At 42.8% G+C, this 24414-nt stretch overlaps 1 protein-coding gene across 4 annotated transcripts in view; it reads right to left on the reverse strand.

Moving 5' to 3' along the window:
• The window catches only part of RETREG1 (reticulophagy regulator 1), a 112697-nt gene that overhangs the window by 5084 nt on the left and 83199 nt on the right, over positions 1 to 24414 (reverse strand). For all 4 annotated transcript variants that reach the window (XM_053914007.1, XM_045186204.3, XM_045186206.3 and 1 more), the window contains 3 exons: positions 5659 to 5785; positions 3465 to 3549; positions 703 to 840 (listed from right to left, as the gene is read on the reverse strand). In XM_053914007.1, coding sequence (XP_053769982.1) covers positions 703 to 840; positions 3465 to 3549; positions 5659 to 5785 — 350 coding nt within the window. The remainder of the gene's footprint in view (positions 1 to 702; positions 841 to 3464; positions 3550 to 5658; positions 5786 to 24414) is intronic.

Consider the following 24414-nt stretch of genomic DNA (forward strand, 5'->3'; position numbering starts at 1 on the left):
TTTCTCCAGAGCTTCCACAGAATTAAAGGTTCAAGCTTTGCATATCGGCAAGGGTCTGATTTCCAAGGGAAATGGCCTGTAGGAGTGGTTCTCAGAGTGCGGTCCCTGAACCAGCAGCATCCACCCCACTGGGAACTTGTTGGAAATGCACATTCTCAAGCCCTACCCTGGACCAGCTGAATCAGAAGCTCGGGGTGGGGCCCAGCAGTCTATGCTGTAATAGGCCTTCCTGGCCACTGTGATGCTTGCTATAGACTGAGAATCCACAAGGTCAGGACAAGTGAAAAGGTGAAAGTTGATCACATTGGTGTTTCCTCTATGTATTTTCTTCTCCTTCCCATTCTTTTGATTCCTCTCATTCAGTGTCCACACTCTCAGTCCTACCTGTGTCCTTTTTATTTTGCAATAGCGCGGCCCCAATAAAGCAAATTAAAGTGAGTAAATCATGAGTAGCACATATAGAATGGGTGAATCTTTTTCTCCCTCCCCTGACAATTTAATTAAAAATCAATTTACTGTATGTTTCAGAAAAGAATAAAAATCTAAATAGGAAAAGTCTATGTTACTTTGGGGGGACTAGCTTCTGTAGTAATATGCTGTGAAAAGGCTAAAACACCCTGAAATGTACTGAAGGTGGTTTCATAATAATAGCTTGTTGATATCTCATTTCCCGTGTGGAATCTAGACTCAAAGTTTACCTACCAGATCTCTCACGTTTCCTCTGGTTAATATATTCTCCAATTCCAAAATCCAGTTTCAGCAGAACTGACTTGATTTTGCTGTATATCTTTTGTCCCATATCATTACACTTAAACAGTGGACACAAAAAGGCACACAGTACTGAAATATAAGGAAGAGGAGAGTGTGGGTAAGATGATCTTTACTTCAAAAGGCTACATCTTTGTATTCCGTTAAAATATTACAGTTCCCTTACTGACACATAGGATTTTTTCCTTAGGGAAATGCTTCTATAAAATAAGCTCATAATTTCAGTTCTTCCCCCTGTAATAAAAACATTTAATTCTGCATGCATGAGCACGCACCATCCCCCCCACTCGTTTATACTCATTGTTCTCGAAGACTTGCCATTAGATCAACTCCCTCCCTTCAATCCTTTCACCCTCACAATGCACACAAAGATCCCATGCTTTCTGAACAACAGGCCTGGAGGGACTGTTGAACTTACTTGTTAAATGCCACTGCACCGTGGGAAAGTTATTATTTATTTGCCTCTCACATTAGGATATATTGGGATAATAAAAATTTCGGGGCTGTTGTGAAGGACAAATGAGATGAACGCAAACCATCTGAATCGTGCCTTGCCCATATTACACTCTCCTTCTCTGGCTCTCTTCTCCTTTGCCTGCAGAACAAGGCAGATCCAGAGGCTGATATGCTACATGAGTTCTATTTGGGGGAACGGATTTGAGCTCGGACCATTTGCCATCTGTGCCATGCATTAGGAATACAGAAAGAAATGAAGCTTGTATTGTCTTCCTAATATTTACTTCTTTGTTGTGGTTAGGAAACGTGCCTATTTACCTTTTAAATAGGAGCTGCAAACTCAAATACCTCTAGAAGCCAAGGTGGTATGTGTAAATTTTAAAAGCTGGTGTGAGAAAAATAGGGAAATAGGAGGGTTAGTTAAATGGAAAATGCCCACACCATCCAAAGGTGGCGGCGCTAAGTCATATTTTTCAGGAGAAGCAGGAAACCTACACGTTTTTTACAGCATTTTTGAGTTATAGTTGATGTGCAGTAAATGCACATATATAAAGTGTACAATTTGATATGTGCTGGCCTATGCACACAACAAAGAAACCATCACCACAGTAAGACAGTGAAAATTTCTACCACCCCAAGTTTCCGCATGTTTCTATGAATCCTTTCCTCCTGCCTTTCCCTGATTTCTCCTGCCTCATCCCCAGGAAAGCAGTGGTCTGCTTGGTCACTAAAAATTAGTTTGAACAACACATAAATAAAATCATACAGTATATAAGGTCTGTCCTGAAGGTATCCAGCCATGTAATATGAAAAATAGAGCCATTTATTGAAGAAGATACAAGATACAGGAAACACTGGGCAATGATGCCTCTGTCTTCAAAGGAGGCACCTTGGGACCTCACACAGTTCTCCCAATTGCCATCAGCTGTCCCATCGTATTTTCCCGATAGTCCTAATCTCACCAATAGTCTGAAATTCTGCCCTTTCAAAGGTGATTTCAATTTTGGGAAAAGCCAGAAGTCGCAGGGTGCCAAATCTGGGCTGTAGGGGGGCTGAGTCACCTGGGTGATTTGATGTTTCACCAAAAAACTCTGCACAAGACGTGATGCATGAGCAGGCACATCGTTGTGATGAAGCTACCAATCACCAGCTGCCCATAGCTGCAGCCTTCTGAATCATCCAAATGGTTTCCATAGAGGTAATGCTCAAGCTTAACACAAAATTTTATGCAGATTCATTGCTCTACTTGCTCAGTCATATGAATGTGACGGCCACACAGGACACATGCTCACTGAATGGTGTCTACTGCCCCCACTGACTAGAACATGAAGTTGTCATTATTCACACATGCCCATTCCAGTCCACTCTCCTTGGCTACAGGTTACATCAATGTTGCACAAACCATTCTTGTTATATTAGCAGTGGCTGGATTTTTTCCGGACATACCTTATATTTTTTTAAAAATCTGGCTTCTCCCACTCAATCTAATTATTCTGAGATTTATCCAGATTGCCGCACATATTAATTTTTTAGTGCTAAGTAGTAATCCATTGAATGGATATACCACAGTTTGTTTATCCCCGTATCTGTTGATGGACATATGGACTATGTTCTATTTTGGGCTACCACAAATAAAGCTGCTGTGAACATCTGTGTACGAGTCTTTTGGGACGAATGAAATTGAAAAATGAAATGCTTTCATTTTTCTTGGGTACACACCTAACTGTGGAATGGCTGGGACATACAGTAGTTTTGAAGAAACTGCCAAACTGATATCCAAAGTGGCTGTACCACGCTACATACCCACCAACAGTATGAGAATTCCAGTCGCTCCACAGCCTTGCTAATTAGCATGATATGATCTTTTTAATTTTAACTACGCTGGTTAATGGTATCTCATTGTGGTTTTAATTCTTTTTTGAGCCATAGAACATGTACAAGGGCAAAACTATTTGTGCATCTGTGGGAGTGGGGAGTCTAGCTTAATTATCATTTTAAGACATAATTTAAAATATAGTTAACCACTTATAACCCTGCCTTTTAGCAAATAGTCTTCCAATTTTAAAATATAAACAGATCTCTATGAAAAGGAGAAAATTTATACAGGTGGAAATGAAAGAATCATCAACTTTCTTTATAATTAAGTACTCATCCCTCATCTTCCAAACTATGGAAGGTCTCGTTGACCATTAAATGATACCACATGCATCACTCGAACTAGCCAGATGTTCCATACTTACAGAGGAGATAGCTGAGTATAACCCCAGGAATGCAACTTCCCAAGATCATAAAGAACGTGCACACACTGCAGACCAGGAGACAAAACTGGAAATCAGAGAAATAACACAGGACGTTACGCATAACACCAAGACAACTCGAAGCACAGGGCGCACACCCAGTTATTTATCTATATGTGATCTATTACATCGTGCCGAATGCTTCTTGGTGTTCTTTTGCCCTTAGTTCTAACAACTGCAGTGTGTAACCAGCCTTAGTCCATTCTCACACTTGGCAACAATCATTTTGACGTTCTAGAAGCTCATTTAGGCACAGAGCACACTGTCTCCCATTAATCACGTCTGGGGCTGTATTACTGCCAGATGCAAGAGACTAATGATTTACATGCCCCCAGAAAGTTCTTTTACTCAGGATCACTCACTGAATATAAAGCAGCCTGGTAACTAAATCTGTGTGTTCAAACTATTTACTTCTGTAAGTTCACCGAAATTCATAAACACAGCAAAACACATTACAGAAATTAGAGGCATTTCTGCAAATGTAATAGTAATTTGCACAGTGGATGAGCTGCTGGGATAACTCTTCTGGCCATTACTATCTCCTGTAACTGTATCGAATCTACTCCTGTCTACGTCACCTAGAAACCAACTGTGAATTAAATGAAATTCCTACAGTGAAATGTGATTATGTTCCTTCTGTCAGTCATGACCCCTCAAAAATTCTTGGTTTTTAAAAAAATTTTAAACATAAAGATAGAAAAGTTCTCCCATAAAGTCTTCACGTATTTTCCACACTCTAATTGTAAAAAAAAACTATCTTCTTTTGCTTTATTATAGTACTACATTAAACTGATAAGCAAAGAAAATGAGGAAATCTGAAAAAGGCCACACAAATAAGGGATTTGTAACTGATCAATAACTGATAAGAGGAAGAGCAAAGAGATCTGCAATTCAGATTAACTTTGATTTTTCATTCTCTGGCATGGAGTTAATAAACTAACTCGTCAAAAGGAGAACTAGTTTATTAACTAACTAGTCAAAAGGATGAACTTGAGAAACTAAATTAACAGCTATTTTTAACTAGCAAAGGCCCTTGAAGAATATGACATTCTAGTAGTAAAATGGAAGAGGAAAGATCTTAAAACTTGAAAGAACAAATAAGTCTATAAAAGCATTAATGTACTCAATTCAGTCTTCAATCTCAATAAGAGATTTCATATTATCCTCTGAATCTGTGGCATCATCCTCTTAAGCTAATTAACTTGGATCCTATTAAGGCAATCCAATGAAGCTTTAAGTTCAGAATCTCCTAAAAATGTTTAATCATTTTGATAAAGTAGGCAAAAAATGCACCCCCCAAAAGATATCTATTCTAAAAATCTATCCGCATACAACCTTGCTATTTTGATATGTTCAAAATGTGTCCAAGCATAGTTCTACTACTTAGTACTAACACTGAAGCTAAGAGAGTACCCGTACATGGTACAACGAGAGGGATTGTAAACACCAATACTCCTAGGCGCTTCTTGCCAACTACAGGTGGATGGCAAGGGCCCACTGATGGCTCTGCACCTGCCCCCTGCTCTCAGGATGCAGCTGAAGCTGCCACCACGCACAAAAATAACACAAGTGTGCGTGCTTCTCTGTGCAATCCCTTTCAAACCACTGAGGACTCTTCTCACAGGTTTCATCTTACTTGGAAAAAATACTCATTCCATTTATATAATCACTGCAAATTTTTTGTCAAAGGTTTAATTTCTTAAAGAAGTAATACAAGAAACTCCACTTTTTAGATTAAAAGTGAGACTCAATTATCTCCGAAAGCCCCTCCAAAGGACTATGGGTTCATTTCATCTCCCTTCAACTTCAGGACCAGGCTAAATACTAGAAACTGAAATTCTTAGTAGGATATTTTTTCTTCTTGGTCTGGATGACAAGACCAATCACCACTTGTTTTATTAAGGAGCTAGATAAATATGTAAAAAATAGGAAACCAATCCAATTTCAAAATAAGAGGTTGAAGTTTTCTCATGGTAACGCCCTACTGTTTCTGAACCTTGCTGATGCCAACTTCTGTGGCATGTGTTGCAGAAAATTATACGCTGAGTTAGAGGAAGCTCACAGCTGATACAGTAAGTTAATTCATTTGTTTCAAGTTTTAAAGCACACAGTAATTCTCCTATACCCCAAAACTTGCCTTGCCAGGGCTCTGCTGTTTGAAAACAGACATTTCTTGAAGAAATATGCTGAAATTCATCCATGACTCTGCAATACAGTGGCTGAGCCTGGGTCTTTCATCTGGTTTGGAATTGATAACTTCCCAGCTAAAGAGAGAAAAAAAGAAAACAAAAAATTTAACTGAACTTTGGATGAGTCAACATTCATTTGCTTCAGCAGGTATTTATTGAGCACATACTGTTGGCCACGCTCTCTGGTAAAGCCGTGTGCAGAGGTAAACAAGCCAAACTCTGCCCCACGAAGCTCAAATGCCAAGAGCAGAGATATAGGCTGAACGACCAGCTACACAATTACCCAGTTGCAACAAGCGACAGGATGAGGGAGAGGTATAGGGTTTGGACATCTCTGAAAAAGTCACTTGAAGCTAAAATCTGGATAAGCAGGAGATTACCCTAAGGGCTCAGAGAGTTCCTGAAAGAACAATGTACAACGAATGCAAAGGCTCTGCGGTGAGAAGGAGCTAACAGCACTATTGCGAACCGCTGGTGTGACTGCAGCAGAGTGAACCCGAAGAACATCACTGCACAAAGCTGGGAAAGCAGCAAGTGGACTAGGCCGTTCGAGGCTCTGTGGGACTTGTTAGAAACACTTCAAACCTTAAGAACAGGGAAGCCACAGTATTTTAAAATAAACCTTGGCATTAATCTTATCATCATCATCATCAACACCAACAGTGAATTTTCAACATACACTATGATTGGCCAACTCTAGAGAAAATTGTTGAACTCACCAGGATCTCACAATACCTCATATTTTCTCAATCCTCATCACAACATTTGTTGAGTGCAATGCATGTCCCAAGCACATACCGTGTCCCAGCCCTCATTTTCCCCTAGGAACCTCAGTGAGCTAAAAACTAGTGATAGTCACAGCAGGAGGAAGACACAAGCAAATAGAGGGTATTGCCTACAATTACAATGACATGAAGTTCAACTCCCATTCTTGCCATCCTAACTCATCATGAGAATATGCCAGTTCAAACCCGCCCTGCTTAGGGCCCAGCTAATACTAGCTTCAGGGTTTATGTCTCAGAAGTGACACATTTGTACACACATGTTATTACTCTAGTAAGGAAATGCCCTAAAATTGAAAAGGAGCCTAGTCTAATACTAAACCCCTAAAATCACCTAAGTATCTGCATGGAGATAATGTTATAGCAAAGTCTACATACAACTTAAGGTGTTTAATATAATGAAATGACTAAAAATTCTGTTTTGTACTTAAGGACCATACCTATGTCCACAGTGGACTTCAAATGAATATGAAAAAACCTCCGTATCCATCCATTACCTTACTCCTTTATTGAATAAAAAGTTATCAGGTTCCCCCATGTGTCTTACATTATATTCAGCGTGTTTAGTATCGCTATTTCAAACCAACGAAACTGAATACCTGTAGCACGGTCCCTTCCTGTGTCTATAGATACCATCACGTGGTGGGAAAAAGAGACAAGGAAATATTCAACGTGTGACTAATTTCCACTGCCATAAGAAGACACTTTCATTTATATTAAGTTTCTCCCCTTTAGAAAAAGCTTCCTGTGACAGCATTTTGGGACAATAAATTCCATTGTTACTAACATTTATATTAACATAAGAACAAGGAATAATTCTAATGGGTATTTGAATTATTGTTACAATCAGTAACAGAAATGAGAAATTCACTGTGTACAAATTGAAGATATTTTCTAACCAAATAGATTTTGAAATGAGTAGGTGATTGAGATAACAATAAATGTATAGATGGTGCTGAATAAAACTTAACAGAAATATGCATGATTTAAAAAGAAAATCTGAACTCAAGGGCAAAGAAGAGATGTCCATCTACACTTCTTCAACAGAACCCTGGACCCTGACGAGTCACTCTCTGGGAAGTTCATAATCGCTTTAAACCGTCCAGTGATTAATTCTGAGTTCCGCTGGAGTGTACATTTCTATCGTCTTCCATTGTATGTAGTCTACCATTAGCTTATGACACCACAACTCAATATATGTAATAGAGGTATGTAACACTATCATTAATATAGCTACTTAATATAGAATGAGAGGGAGCATTTGATGTCAACGTTTCAAATTCCCTCATTATTACAGATGAAGAAAGTGACACCCAACTTTCCTCAGCTAATTTGGGGCAGAGCCATGACCTGAGGCCGAGACTTCTAATTTCTGATGTAGTTCTTTTTCCGTTAAACATGAGCTCTCTTCAAAGGATGAATACACTCAATGACATTCTTTGAAGAGATCCAATATTGGAATTTAGAATGAGAAGGGGCATTTGATGTCCCTCCCTGCTCCTTTCTCGAACCAGAAGGAATAAGGTGTGACTGACCCATATCCACTCAGCCTCCTGCAGGACGCGTCTCTCCAGGCAAAAAGGAGCCCTGCCTGTGCGGGATCCAAACACGCAGCAGAAGCTAAGATTCATGCTTGGTGGCTGGCTGACGTTTCATACAGGTGACATCCACACACACACACTGAGTTGCTCCAGAATGAAATCCTAGGTTTTCCTACACAGCTTACAGAAAGGATCTCCTGTGAATCCTGGACGATGCTTGGGACAGAGATCTTTTTTTTTTTTTTGTCATTTTTTTGGGGGACAGAGATCTTTTACATGGTGTGTAGCTGTCTTCCCACCATCCTTGAAGCTGAACAGCCTGCACCGTAAGGTCCAACGAACATAAAAGGGGACTTAAAAACAGTGTAAAGCTTTACCGAGTTCTTAACCAAACAGTATGAAACTCTTGCATGACGGAAGGTCATCCAGTGGAGAAAAGTGGTCACTAGTGGCTTTAGTGTTAATAGTCCATGGTTTCTTTTTCCCTCCTTAGTTTCAGAGAGAACATGCATTTGCCAGGTAAGGAGAAGTGAGATTTTTTGGTTCATCTGTCTGTCTTTCTTACTGTCCATCCTTCTTTCCTTCCTCACCTGCTTGCTTTCTTCCTTCCTTCAGCTTTCTCTTTCACTCACTTCTTCACTACGGAGTGAAACTCCTGCACATTCCAGCCAAGAGAGAAGGACCCCTTACAGTTCCTCCCTTGTGATCATCACACCCAGCACTCTTGGTGAGTCCAGCTGAAGTGGTTCCAAGCAAGAAGCCACAAGTCCCTCATGGCCACACCGTCTTTCAAATGGGCTTTGCCCAAGGATTTGCAGCTGTGTGGTGCTTTAAAAAAAAAGGTACCAAAACTATGGCCCAGCAGATGCACTTAGCTATGTTATCCTTCTTAAAAAAACAAAAAAGAAAACCCTGAAGGGCAGATGTTTTACAAAAAACATTCTGCATGGTCAAGATAAACATTTATTTACCAAAGAACCAATTTAGGGTGTCACCCGCCTGAGACACTCCACACAGGGGTGTCCAACCTTTTGGCATCTCTGGGCCACAGTGGAAAAAGTAGGGTTGTCTTGGGCCACACATTAAATATACAAACACTAACAAAAACTGATGAGCAAAAAAAAAAGGTTTTAAGTAAATTTATGATTTTGTGTTGGGCCGCATTCACAGCCATCCTGGGAGCCTGCAGAGAGAATGATGGCCATCAGAGGGGACCCCTGGGGCCTCCACCTGACCAGTGCCTGTGTGAGGAACCCAAGGTGCGGGAACAAGCCACAGAAAGGACAAGAGAGAACAGAGTCCTGTGCTCACGCAAGGCCAGAGTGACACTTGGTCCTACCGACCAGATTGGAAAACCTCAAATTCACAGACATGGGGTACTTAGAAGGGTTTTGCCTCAGTTACAAAGAATAATTAATCCTAGACTAAATGCTGCTCTGGTCCTAACAAGTCCTCAAAGCAAGCTCAAAAAGGATCAGATTTGAGGTCATTTAACTGTGGCAGATGTAGGAATAAAAAAAGGTGAGTTTTGGAATGAACCAAATAACTCACATAGTCCAACTGGGATCTGAAGGATTTTATTTTCTTTCCTTGTACCTTTTTTCTTTAAAAAAGATACTTAACAAAAACATTGTTTAAATTTTACATTAAAAGACAAGTTAGTCTTTGTATTGTTAATGGCTTACATCCAAGAATGCATTTAGTTTTAGAATGCAGCACACAGTATCCTCCATTAGGGGGTGCTATAAGACTAATAAGTGTGACACTCTGCACTTTAAAAATAGACTGTAATTCTGTAAGACAGAACACGTGCTGGCAGCCTGTTTCATCTCTTTTGCTCCCAGTGTCTTTGAGATCTACAAAAAATAATGCTGAAACAAATGAATCTTGGCATAGAACAAATGACGTCACTCAGGACCACTTCCATTCATTTCAATAAACATGCATTGAGGGTAGTTGATGACTGTCACTCATCATTTCTGGCTCCAGGGACTTAGAGATGACTAAGGCACCCTCCCCAAGCAGTAGGTGAAAGTTTGCACAGGACCCCAACTGACTGATCTCTCTCTCTCTGTCTCTCTTCTCTCTCCTTCACTATACATGAGGCTCACTTCTATAAAATGAGATGTAATTAGGGCTATTGGAGAAAAAAATAAAAAACTAAGTCGGGGATTGGATATGGGGGGAAAACCTTTTCATTATTGTACAATTCACAGGATAATAAATCTTTTCAGAATATACTAGTGAACCTAAAATTCAAAAAGCATTTTTATAATTGAAAGTTATTTTTAAAGCACAAAAATAGATTTTTTAGTACATCAAAGCTCAAATGCTTTCACATACTTCGCTTTAGATTTGAGGAGGTAATTACCAACGAGAGACAGGTAACCAGCGGTCAGTTGATGGAGAAAGAGGGAAGAGGAGCAGTGAGGGGGAGAGGAGGAGAGAATACGAATGAATCCTGACATCTGGTTTGAGTTCTTGGGTCCTACCAGCCCCAAGAGGCAAAGCCAGCCACAGAGGTCCCCTTTACTGGAGCCAATTCCCCCTCCTGGCCTCGAGTGCATTTCAGTTTGGCTTCTAGCATTTGCAGCTCGAAATAAAGTGCTGCACTTTCAGTGGGAATCAATGAACAGTTGTATAATATAAAGCAGGAGGTAGAAACAACTGTTATTAAAAAGTCATGGAATAAGATGACACAGAGACTTGTATCAGTTTTATTAAGTTGACCATTTTTAGTAGAATGGAAGAATGGAAATAGGGTGAATAATTCAAGTCAAGGCAGTTGGTTAACAATTCAAGTTAAGGAGGTTTCGGGCAGCAAGAACTAAGCATCATAGCTAACACCAGGGGCCAGGCACTGTTCTCTGTGTTGTAAATTTGCTCTCCCAGTCAGTCCTTACACCAAACCCAGGAGTGAGGTGCTATTTATTACTCCTGTCTTACAGACAAGGAAATGGAGGCCCAGACACATTAACCATCTTGCCCAAGGTCACAGAACTCATACGTGATGGGCTAAGAGATGGGGCTGAGACTGCTCACAGGGCAGACACAGGAAAGCCTCTCTGGACTGGAACATGGGAATCAATGCAAAGATGGGTGGGAAAGCACATCCGAGCAGTAGCGGGGGAAATGGATATGGAATCCCTGAGGGCCAAGCTACAGAAAGAGAACGACCCGAAATGCAGCTTTGGTTCCCAGGTGAAACTAAGGAACAAGGAGTTGAGACTCCCATTTTCTCTCTCCACCACTTCTGCTGCTTCTGAGTCAGGGCCCACAGAAGGACTCCAGAGCACAAACGGCAACCACGGCCACAGCTGCCACGGGCTGGGCTCTCCACGGGGGCCAGGCACTGGGTTAAGCGAGCGCTTGGTGTGCATTTCGCCCTGGCTCTTCTCCTGCCGCCCCCCCAGCAGTATAGCGTTCTCCGCTGTAGTAGTTATTAGCTGTAGTCACGCGCATTTGTAATGTTGACTCCCTATTAGAATTTAAACTCCATGAAAGAATTCATAGCTATGGCTCTGGCTTCAGCTGCGAACAGAGCTTGACATGTATGAAGCACAAGAAACAGTGAATAGATGAATATTAACGATGAATGTAAACAATGAACAAGTATGAAGGAAGAAAATACCAATAACAGCGGTTATTTAGTGACATTATGTATGATTTTTATTCACTTATCTGAATGTTTCTATACATTAAATATTGGCAATAATTACTATGTATTCCTTTATATCTATAAATATACATATACAAAATAATGGGCAAAAGGTCCAAAAAATTTGGAAACTCACTTTCATGTATATAAAAGTTTTGGTTTTTTTTTAATTTTGCCCGGGAAATGAAGAGTTAAACTGCTTTCAAAATTAGGCAATTAGAAAATATCCCTCATTTATTCCAAAATTTTCCTTAACTAGAAATCAATAGTTTATATGGAATTCCATCTGGCAAAACGTGGGTCCCAGTGCTTGACTTCTCCACAGGGACCCACGGGACCCACGTACCTCTGTGGTGCCCAGGAGAGCAGGACTGAGTCTATGAGGCTGAGTAGGCCAGGACGGGAAAATCAGCCAGGACCCAACCTTCCCGTGCGACAGGGAAAAAGGAGTCCCTTTTCTGTTTTTGTTGGGTGACCTTAATCCACTGGAAAGCATTTTCAGACATTGTGGTCTCCTCTTAAACACACACACACACACACAAACACCCCTTTCTAGTCACTTTTTAGGCTTTCCATCTCCCTAAGAACCCATATTGCAATAATCATTTCCAAAGATGTTTAGAAAAATTCTGTCATAATTGCTTCCAGAAAATGTACACCATTTTATACTATTTGATTTTATTTTTAATCGATAAGGACTGGAAATCCGTACAGTATTTTTCAGTAAGTGAATTATGCCAATGTCCCATATGGACAGTTTTTAAAAGGGGGGCTTGTTCTAACCTCAGTGGTCACCCAGCAGCCGCGGCCAGCAGCTGCTTCCACTCCCACACCTATAAATACACCTGGCCCGGAGCCCTGCGGCCCGTTCGTTCTCCACCGGTGACTGACAGTCTCGTGCTCTGAGCTGGTAGCAAACATCTGCTGGTGGCGAGTCCTGCCGAACTTTTCTTAGAAAGGTCAGTCAGTATCCACTTACAGATTTTAACATTTCTTAGTGCGATGTGTTAGAATTTTTTAAACTCCTGTGGACACATAATATGTTCCTCCCTGTGTACGTGCGTGTGTATGTGCAGGCAGAGAAACAAAATAAAAACAGGCATGTGTCTCTGCACAGACACAGCATTAGAACCATGACAAAGCAAATAAGATGTGTCAACTGGAGGATTAAAAAAAGCAAACGCAAGATTAAGAAATTACACAGCCCTCCCTAGAAGCTTTCGCTTTCTCAGACCAATTAGCCACGAGAGCAACTCCGCCCGCCGGGGACCAGGAGGCGCCAGCTAAGTGCCGGCTTCTTCTGCCCCCAGAAACCAAACCCCACCTCCCTCGGGGCAACTTGGGGTTCTGTGTGAGGCTCTCTCTCTCTTTTTACACCGTTTTAACTGAATCAGAGACCCGTCACTTGGTGAAACTGCCCCTCTGTCCACTCCATCTCAGCCTCTGCACCACCACTTGCCCAGGCACACGGACCGTCGCTTACCTGTCTAGATAACTGGGAAGGCTGGCGCTCAGCTGACGCCATCACGTTACGTCCTATGTTATTCTAGTTTCTATGAACACGTGCCAGTTAGAAGTTATTTTCCAGAGTTTTCAGTTTTGTTAACTTTTCAGCATCTAGACTTCAATCACTCAGGGCACAAACAATTTCAATTCCATTACTAGCTCAGAACAAGCACCTACTTGAGACCTGCGGGAGATTAAACACCCTTCCATTTGTGAATGCCCAGATCTGTTTCAATTGCTGTCCCTGAGAGAAGAAAAGGTTTCTACTTTGTCCCTCAAGGAGGGACAATATCTGAGAGTCAGGAAGCGTTTCTCAAGGAAAACAGAAATTGTTATCATGAAGCAAGCTGGCTAATTAGGACATAAGCACTTCCTTGCGTTCTGCATGGGACCCACAATTTCCAACGGAGTACAATCCAGGCTTTAACTGCAGTTGGACTCAAAAGTCATTGTCCCCTCCCTGCTTTTTTCCCCTTTGGCCTAGTTATATGGCAACTTACACTTCTGTGACAATACTCCAGGGTATGTTTCTTTCAGAGCAAATTTCATCAATAATATAATTCCTAATTCTGTTTCTCAGCGACCTTACCCATTTCACTGGGCCTGAACGGGTACATACAACCAAACAGAGTGAATAATCAAGTTCCTCCCAAATGTTTTTATTATTAAGGCCTATTAAAATTAATCTTGTTTGAAGACTCTGTTGTCAGTCTTCTTTTTTAACAAATATTTTATTTTATTTATATTTTAATCCTCAACAAAGAATATGTTTATTGATTTTAGAGAGAAAGGAAGGGAGGGAGAGAGAGAAACATCGATGTAAGAGAGAAATATCGATCTGTTGCTTCCTGTACACACCCTGACCGGGGATCAAACTTGGACTTAGGTATGTACCCTGACTGGGGACCAAAACCACAACCTTTTGGTGTATGGAATGACACTCCAACCTCCTGAGCCACCCAGCCAGGGCTGTTGCCAGTCTGTGAGCAGGGGTACCCTGGAATACCGCAAATATGGAGTTAGTGGCCATCTGTTATTGAGGTATTCGTTCAAGATGCTGGACTGTTAAATTATAGGCTGCATTCCCACGTTCGTTCTTGTAAGAGTGCATCTCTCATTCATCTTCACTTTCAAGCCAGTCGTGTACAGGAACACACCCTTACTGAGAGCATCATTCTTGTCAGTCATAGAAAAAAGTCTCATCGTGATGTCTCAACGCTTGCTAAACTTGCCACCAGCCTCCCTCAAAAGTGGATTTTAGCAATAAGCTACCGATGGGTATCGCATGTGTTAGTGGCAAATAAGCAAAATGCAATACTCAATAACAGCATGCAGGGGAGACGGGTATGGACTTGGGGGTGTGCAGGGCACAAACTGGAAAGGGCCCCGTGATGGCCCAGGGAGAAATGGATACAGACACATGAAATGCGTTACTGTGAAGAAGCTTTTGCTTAGGGAGGGCGTGCAGTGCTTGATACTGTGGCGTGAGGACAAATTTCAAAAACGTTATTTCTCCGAGTAATAGGTTCTTTAGGAAAATAAAGTCATAAAAATTAATTAATACACTGTGCAGTCTGTCTGATTAAAGAGTCTCTACAGGAATGCTTTCCCCTACTTGCTCACAGTCACAGAAAGGAAGCAGGAATTTGTCTAATAATGAACTGAAAAGGAGTCGGCCTTCGATGCATTTCTAATCACCACAAAAACAGTCACTGTGTGTTTTATACTTGAGGATTAAGAGTTCTTGGAAACACATATTTAAAGAGCTTCTCCACCCTGACTGGTGTGGCTCAGTGGATTGGGCATCATCCTGCAAACCGAAAGGTTGCCCAGTTCGATTCCCGGTCAGGGCACATGCTTGGGTTGTGGGCCAGGTCCCCAGCTGGGGACATGTGAGAGGCAACCGATCCATATTTCTCTTGCACATCGATGTTTCTCTCCTGCTCTTTCCCTTCCCTTCCCTTCTCTAAAGATAAATAAATAAAATCTTTAAACAAAAAGTTCCTCCAACATTTCATTTCCATTCACATTACTAATTTGCTCAGAAAACCTTATTCTTAAATATTACGGTAGTATTCCTTTGTGAATGTCGTTCAGTAGAAATAAATGAGATCTGAATGATCCCGGCTGAACCTCAGGCCAGGGAGAAAGCTGTCTGCCCATCTAAGCCATCCTCCTTCACTTTTACCTGTCGCAGGTACGCATCTCTGCCTCTGGAGTTCAGGTTCCAGTGAGTGGTATTCAGGAGGCTCTAACAGCTGCCACACATGCTTTACGTGAAGGAAAACTGCCAAGCCCATTGGCGACCTGCTTGCCCAATATCCTAGCTATTTCTAGGAGGTCGGCTTCCCTAAATCAGATATTAAGGAAAGTGCCATGTGTGGTCCATACCTACCACCTCCTGTGGGCACAATGTTAAATCCATACGCCTTACCCTCTTCACCTCCGACATCATTTCCTGGATTTGCTAATCCAGTCGGTAAAATTTTAAATGGCTTCTTGTTTGTGACACACACAGTTTATTACTGTTTCGTTTCCTGCTTGTACTCTATAATTCAGCTGCATAAACTAGACTTGGTAAGATCCTCTGGTGACATAAAGCAGCTCCTTGATCGACCTTAGTTACTTGCTTTTCCCAGGTGAGAACCATCCAGAACCACAGGGACAAAACTAAAGTGAAACAGCATTTAACTGGGCCGGATGTTCTAAGGGTTGTGTCCACCCCTCTAAGTAGACTGATCATGTGGTGCTAAAACATTTTATTCTGAGCCACCTGGGGGCACTCACAAACGCAGGTGAGCCTTCCGGGAGCTGACCACGGCCACAATGGAACCAATGGAGCCAGATGACCAAAGAAATCTACCTATTATTAAACCACACAATGATAATGACTATTTTAAACAAACATGCAACGAAAGACAGAGATTTTGTGACAGAGATTATAAAAAACTTAAGAGGCAAAAAAGAAAAGAAAGAGATAGATATACCTATATACATATTATATACCCTTTAATTGTTACCTTTGAGCATATTCCATGCTTGAGAGTTATATTTTGATCAGAACTCAATCTACCACGCACATTTTTTCTTTTTTCCCTAATTCATGTAACCATAATGCATTTTCAAGAAATGGAAAAGAACGTTGGGTTCTATAAAAGACAAGTGTTTTTGAAGTCAGATATACACCATTGCTTCTCTTGCCATAAACAAAAGCCTTATACCTTCTAGCTGACGTAATCTTTGACCAAACTACCCACTCCCAACATGGCGTTTGAGTGAGCCCTGCACATATCATAGCCAGTAGACACCCCAGAGGCTAAGTGTGATTAGGTTCACTTACAAATTAAATTCCCTTTGACTATATAGTCAAAAAAGCCAGGAATGAATCAACTCTGTGAAATCTGTTATAAATTGACTCTTTGGAATCATAAGAGCAAATAAAATTAATGTTCTTTTAACAAATTACGCTAGAGAATGTGGGACTATAAAAATATGCAGGCCAGCAGAGAGAAAGAAGGAGCTCATACCCTTTGCAACAGCATGGATGGAACTGGAGAGCATTATGCTAAGTGAAATAAGCCAGGAAGTGAGGGACAAATACCATATGATCTCACCTTTAACTGGAACATAATCAACAGAAGAAAAAAGCAAACAAAATATAACCAGAGATATTGAAGTTAAGAACAATCTAACAATGGTCAGGGGGGAGTGGGGAGGGGACAGTGAGGAGAGGGGATTTCAGGAACTACTATAAAGGACACATGGACCAAATCAAGGGGGAGGGTGGAGGTGGGGGAGGGAGGTGGGTTCAGCTGGGGTGGGGCGGAGGGATAGGGAGAAAAGGCATACAACTGTAATTGAATAACAATAAAAATTAAAAACAAAAAAATAAAATAAAATAAAAATATTTTATTTAAAAAATTATGCAGGCCAGCAGCACCATGACCAAAGACGTCACTCCATTCAGGGCTCTGACTAACCCACTGGAAGAATCTGGGTTTCTGGGTCTGTCAAAAAGGAGCCGGACCAGACTGGATACTGAACGATTTCTGGATTACGTCCCACCACTACTGAAATACCTCAGCAAATCAGAGGGTCCACGGGCCCTGGATGGAATAATCAACCCCTTCTGCTCAAGGATTTGCAATCGGCTATCCACTCACGTTTGTGTGAGAAGCTGAATTTAGGAGAACACTCAGTGAAGTCTTCCGCTTTAATGAAATAAGCAACATTTACTCTCTCATGTAAAGAGTAGATTTAGAAATTGACATTAATTTGAAAGAGAAATATTTAAAGCTGGCAAAATCCCTTAAAAGAGAATCTTAATAGCTATTTGTGACACTTCAAGTACTAATGGCAAAGTATCAGATCTCAGACTGAAAAAGGTTCCTGGCAAACAGAGAACCTTTAAGCCTAATAAGCCAAGAAAATAACCTCCTAATAAGCCAAGAAAAACCCAGGTACTTCCATTTTCTGAGGCTGTGAGGATGTTGAAAACATAGATGTCAAATCCAGGTTATGCCAATGTTCGCAGTCCCGTAACAGACAAACTCAGAGCCATGTGAGGAATTTCATCTTTCCTTCACAATGGGTCGCTGGTTTCCAGGCCTCTGGCAAGTGCAAGGTCGGAGCAGGCGCCCTGCTGTCTGCGAGGGTGGCCTTGTTGCCACAACTTTCACTGCCTTGTTCCCTTGCAGTGAAACGGAAATCAGAAATGCTCTGTCTGGTCAAATCCAGGACCTACGATTTCACTGGAAGCGTGAGCTGCGGAGTCCAGAGACGGGGGTTAGAATGTAAAGGTAAATTTACCAAACACTGAGGGGGCCGCTCTGCCTCAGGGCCTAATTACCTGGGAGGAGGTAAATCCTTCTTTCCCAGATTTGCATCACAGCATTTAAAAGGGCTTTTGTATTCTCATAGATTGCCAACAGTGGTAAATTTTAGGCTACTTTTTAGTACCAGATAACTTCCCCCTTCCTTTATCTGGGATAGTGCAGACTATCCATTAAGTCTGCACCATATTAACAAGGAATCGGCATGAAAATTCCTATACTCGGGGAACAACCTGAATGCTGACTGGGGTCCACCAAAACCAAACAGTGTACTCTCGGGGCAGGCGACTCAATCCAGGAACTATCACTCACGTATCTGTGCGGTGAGCGCTACAACACTGCCGCCTGGAACAAAAATTGGCGTTCTTGCATAAGATAAAGTCCCATGAATTATCTCTGATTTCTAGTTTACTTAAAGAGGAGGAAGAATGTAATAAGTCAAACAACCCACATAAACGGTCATTCTTACGCTCACCCCTCCACCAACCTTTTTAGTTGTTTTGTCCACTTTTTTTAAAAAAGCAATATTTATTAGCAACTCGCCATTACTGACTCCAGTGTATTCAACTTGGGTTCATAGAGGTAAACAGCTGATACGTATTAAGGTGTAAGTTGACCTATTGTTTCAAATGTCACAGTGACAGTGGTTTAAACAAGAGACCGCTTCATTTTTCTCCTTTGTTCAGCAGAGCAGAGTGGTCCTGGGCTACATGGGATCTCCCTGTGCTGGAGGTCCAGGCTCTTTCCATCTTGTTGTTCGGAGACCCTCCACATCACCAGGACAGTCACTCAGCTTTGCCACCCCACCCACACTGCAGCCAGCAGGGAGGGGGAAAGGAGTCAGAGGGCACTCCATTTCCCATAGAGTCATGGCCCGGAGTTGCATGCAAAGCTACCACCCACTTTCCACTGGCGGGAACACAGTCACGTGGCCATGCCTAACAGCAAGTGAGCCTAAAAATGTAAGTCAATTATTGGTGGCCATCATCTAGCTGAAACCTGAGATTCTATTACCAAAGGGGAGAAGCGAGGAATCTGGGAACAAACAGCAGACTCTCCCACAGTATTCCTTTTGATCTCTTATTTCATCAGTTTACATAATTTTTAATGAAAGTGATGTGATTATAATAGCAACAACATTGGCATAAAGAGATCTGTGAGTAACACACTGACTTGGTAAGCACACAGCTCATACGGTGGGAGCAGTTCTATACTAGAGTCAGGGTAGACAATCGTTTTCTGAAAAGGGCCAGATGGAATATCACTTAGGCCTTGTTGACCATCCAGTCTCTGTACTCAACTCCGCCATTACAGCAGGAGGGCAGCCGCAGACGCTATCCAAAAGAAAGAGCATAGTCGTGTTCCAATAAAATTTTATTTACAAAAAACAGGTGCAGGGTAGATCTGGCTTCCAGGTTGCACTGGCCTGCTAGGTTCAAGGTGCCCTAGGCTTCAGCCATGTGGTTATTCAGCAGTGACGGAGACCCAGCAAGCTGACTGGGAACAAGCTAACTGGGAACCATTCAAAGAGCTTCCACTATAACAACACCCCCCAGGTACTGTGTATGTACTAAGTGCTGGAACTACATTAGGAGCTTTATCATATGACCTGCAACCCTCACCACAACCTGACAATGGGGGTAAATGCCCCCATTTTACAGGGGAGAAAGTAGACACAGCCAAGAAGGAGCAACACCAGGACCAGGTCTCTCCAGGTATTTCCAACTCCAATCCACCAGCCTTCCACGCCTGTTTTACAGCGTTTGGATAAAAAACAGTCCTGTTGCTAATAATAAATGAAAGAGAAGCACACAATTTCTTGTCATAATACTGGTGAAGTTGTTATATGCCAGATTTGACTTGTAAAGTATTACAAGGAGAAAGGTTTCCTTCTGATCTTAAAATAGACCTTGCCCTAGGAGTTTATCCAGGATTTAGCAAAGAGGCATCTAACTTCAGATTTTTCCCAGGTAAAATTTCTATCCTCTCAAGCTCAGAATATCAGTAACTAATGAGGGTCAAGGTACCACTAATATCACTGAAAACTTTAGAGTCTTTCAACATCAAACAAGCAAAGATTACTCTCCCACTGCTCCCCCACTCCCTCCCTGTCCTCCCGCTGGCACAGTGAGCTTCACTCACATGCCCACTCGCCCTCTCCAAGCATGGCAGATCACAGTAATCTGCCACAGAATTCTTTCCAGAACCTTCCCAACAAGGCCCCACAATCCTTATCAGAGCTCCAGGCACCATTTGCAGTCGATAGGAGTTGGCACGATAGCATGAGGCCATTTGCCCTCAAGCCCTCAGCCCTGCCTGCGGAACACAAGAGCTTCCCAGTTTCCCCTCCGCCTGCCCAAACGGGGATTATCAGCTATTTCCTCCATCGGTGCCGTCAGAGCTGGCTGTGCCTTCGTTTACTGAGCAAATCTCTTCTTGCTTCAGCAAGCAAGTAGATTCATTCTAGGTTTATAACTAATCTACGTAGGTACTCCTTTCATAACAAAGGCTCCATCTCAGAGCCTTCCTTCACAAAACAAACATACTCCTAAGAGACAGCCTTCAAGACATTGATGACTATGAGAAAGTGTGAGTATTTGGAACTCATATTCAGTTTACTGACTTCAGAAGGAAAGATTTCTGCCCCTCACATCACAAGATACTCCAGAAATATTGTCTAAAGACAGAATTTGTAGGTTTAATATCTACAGGTGCAATTTGAAGATGATAGATAAGTTTGTTTTCTTTTCAAAAGAAAGCACTTGCCTATCCCTCAACTAAAACACCACCATGAAATGTCACTTCCTGAGTCACAGAGTAGAATTTGGGCACAGCTGTTCGGTCTGTTTCCAGCCAGCAAGCGGCCACCCGGTGACGGCAATGACTACATGACACTCCCCCTTAGGCAACACCACCTGTGGGTGTCAGAGCAGCTCTGCAGCACCGGTCTCCGCCCTGACACACAGCAGCCTTCGTAAACCCGTTACCACCGCGAGGGGACTGACTTTTGGGGCTTCGAGCCCTTCCCTCCCCTCTGCTAACATGGGGCACTCACAACTGCAGTCCCCCAACTAAGACAAAGAATCCACAATCTGGACTCCTCCCAAACTCCAGGAAAACCACAAAACAACATCTTTAATAGCCCTCGGTGGCATTTGCCCTGTGGATGACAATCACGCCCAGGGCTGCCCAACCCTGCAAAAATGAGGCTGCATCTGAGGAAGTGGGGGGAGCGTGGCCGGCCTGGAAGACTGACAGGAACCTCCTTTTAAGAATGACACCACTGCCCTCTTGGTCACCACCTCAACTTGTGCGAGTCTCCCAGGGACGGCTGGGACCCTCCCGCTGTTTCCCAACTTCGGCATCAGGACACTCTGTGACCTAGACGGACTGCCCCACGTTGCTCCATCTGTGTTTTGCCTCTCGTCTTTCCCAATTCAGAATCACAGACAACAGGCACCGTGGGCTAGAGAAGGCAGCTCTTCGTGTGAAGGCACAGGTGGGGCCAAGGGATTAGAGAGAGAGTGGATGAATGAGAGTCTGAGAGGAAAATGAGAAAGAACAAATCAGGGTTAAAACCATTTTGCCCGATTCTCACTCACAGAAGGCACTGGATGAAGTCATAATGACTCTGGCCGAAGAGCCAGCAGCCAATATTCCCACAGGAGGTCATTTTTATTTTTTTACTCAGAGTTTATAGTGATTTCACAAGAACAGCTAAAAACACACACGCAAAAACAAGAGCTTTAGCACACTTCTGCCTGAAGGTCCTTCCTCTGAGTTTGGCTGATGCTTACACATTCTTACTAGGCTGCAACACAGCCAATCAACCGCAGGAACAAACTGTGAAGTCACTAGATTTCAGCTGAAAGAGAAGTTAGATTGCTGAAGAAAACTACTGATTTTCAAAGCAACCTTTCCTTCGGCATCACAAGCTGATGCCTCCCGAACCCAAAATTGAGTCATTGCATTTCTCTCACCCCAACTCCAACCTCAGTGGACCTCCTCTGGAACTGCAATGCTTATGTCCCCTAGTCCCCAGCGAAAAACCAGGAGAACAGGAGACTTTACTTTCCATTTGTCCACACAGAGGTATATATTTAATTCGTGTGTGGCAAGGGCTATTCTCTTGGTAATTATTTTATCTCACTCCAGTCCATAAAGACCTATAGGTGGCCTCTAAAAGTACTTAGAAAACAAGGAATAAAACAAGCATCTGAGGGAGCAGAGCCCTTGGTCTGCAAGAGGCATTTGTAGAAATGGTGCACCTTCATCCAGGAGGTGCAGCCCCACCCCAAGGCCCACAGCTTGGAGGCAGAGCCTGGGGTGGGTGGCATCCCACACTGGGTCCCTCAGCTGGATGCCTCAGTACACAGCTATCACAGCCACAGAGGGGCAGGGAAGGGGGAGGGAGTGGCCCTACAAGGGAACACCACTGAAGGGCCTGATGGGAAAGGAAACGGCCCAGGGGAAGAAGAGCACACAAAGGTGCACTCCAGAGGGCTCCACATACTTGCTAGAGGTGAGCTGTCCTTTCACCTCCCAATGACTGCAGCAGGGATGGAAATATGATCATTTAGGAAATTCACAGTGCTCATACATTAGAACAAACCAATTGGACAAGAGATGCACACATGTCCTGAACTTGAACTTGCTCCTGTGGTTACTCAGCTCACTGTCAGCCGCACTGGGCAGGCACCCTTGCATCCTGTAGAAGAGGTAAATTCACGTAACACTGGACTGCGGCCTAAAACCCACACTCACCTGGGTGAAAGCGATCCTACAAAGGATAAAAATAATGTGAACCAAACACGGGCCCCTCATGGTCCTGCCCCAAACATGAAAAACATGCAGCCCTCACAGACCAGACCAACCAGGCGCGAACGCCCGGGCAATCAGCATTGCCTCCTGTAGAGACTGCTGCGGAGGGAGGGCCCGACTGTAACTGGGATGCTTACAAGGACCGGACCACAGATGGCCTTGGGGACCTAGCAGCTCATATTGACGCCTTTCGACTGAATCATCCCGTCATTAGAAAAATTAAGTGGTGTATCTCACTCTCATTTATATGGCAAAACAATTTTCAATAATTTAGTAATAATAATAAATGTGGGAAAATCCAAAGGGTAGAATATTTTTCAGGCATTAAAAAAATGTTTCCAAATGTTAGAGATCATTGGGAAATGCTCATGAGGGGGAAAAAAGCAACAGCATATAAAATTGTATGTATCATATATAATTATTATAACTTTACAAAAAACAAAAAAAACACCAAAAGAACCTGTCCAAGAAATACTTGAAAGCAAAATATCCGAGTATCATTTGGGGGCATTAAGATGATAGTTGATCATTTCTTCTTTACATCCATTCTTCCCTATACTGTTTTTATTTCCCCCAATGAGCCACTTTAACATCTTTTCGTGGGAACACAATACTGAGTATGAGATTTGCCCCTCAGTTACGCCCTTGAGCTCTAGTACCTTCTACAGGTCCCAGATTCGCACAGTAAGGAGATGAATAAGACAACCTGATCCACCCAGACAGAGTTGCCCACGAGGGGACAAAAGTCTGGGAGTACACACACGATGACTTTTCCTCTGTAGGGACAGCTTCTGTTGTAGCTCGGGGACAGCCCGGGGACAGCCCCTTCCACGGCCCAACACACAGCAGCTGTCACCCTCCTTTGGTAGAGGAAACCAAAGAGACCCTCATCACATTTGCGGGATGACAAAAAATTAGTCACCTGTGTTTATAAAATGCACATCAGCTTTAACAGGGACTCGGGGAGCTCCACGGGTTTGGGAAGCAGGCTGCTTGTTAACTGGTGGTTAAGATACTGCACACAAACACGCTTGGGCAGCAAGGACAGACTGTATTGTTCTTGAAGTTCTTGATCAATTTCAAATATTAGCTCAGCTGGGTCAAAGGAGGATTTCCAAAGTGGTAAACATTTTCCATGCCGGAGAGACATTTTCCAAGACTATGTTGGACGGTGGAAGAAACACAGACCTTCACGAACTGTATGGTTCCTACACCATGGGGAAACATCCATGAAGAAGATGCAGCCGCGTTAGAATTAAACGCCGGCCCTTGCACCCGCACAGTCACTGTGGGCTGGAGCTGGCTCCCACAGGCTTTCCGGAACCAACTCTGTGCATCGTGCCCAGCTCCACTTTCAGGGACCTGCGTGTGTGTCTGGAAAAGGCATCAGCAAACGCTAAGACCAGGGCTTCCCCTCCCCCGGAGACCAGCACACCATTCATTACCTAGAAGGCGCAGCCACAGGCTCCTCTACACCTGTCCACTCACCTCCTTGGAGAGGCCTCCGGAACCACTCTTTCTTACCACACGCATGCCAGGTATTCTCCCACATTACCATGCTAAA

This window comes from Desmodus rotundus, chromosome 1, assembly GCF_022682495.2.
Source record: "Desmodus rotundus isolate HL8 chromosome 1, HLdesRot8A.1, whole genome shotgun sequence".
NCBI classification, from domain to species: Eukaryota; Metazoa; Chordata; class Mammalia; order Chiroptera; family Phyllostomidae; genus Desmodus; species Desmodus rotundus.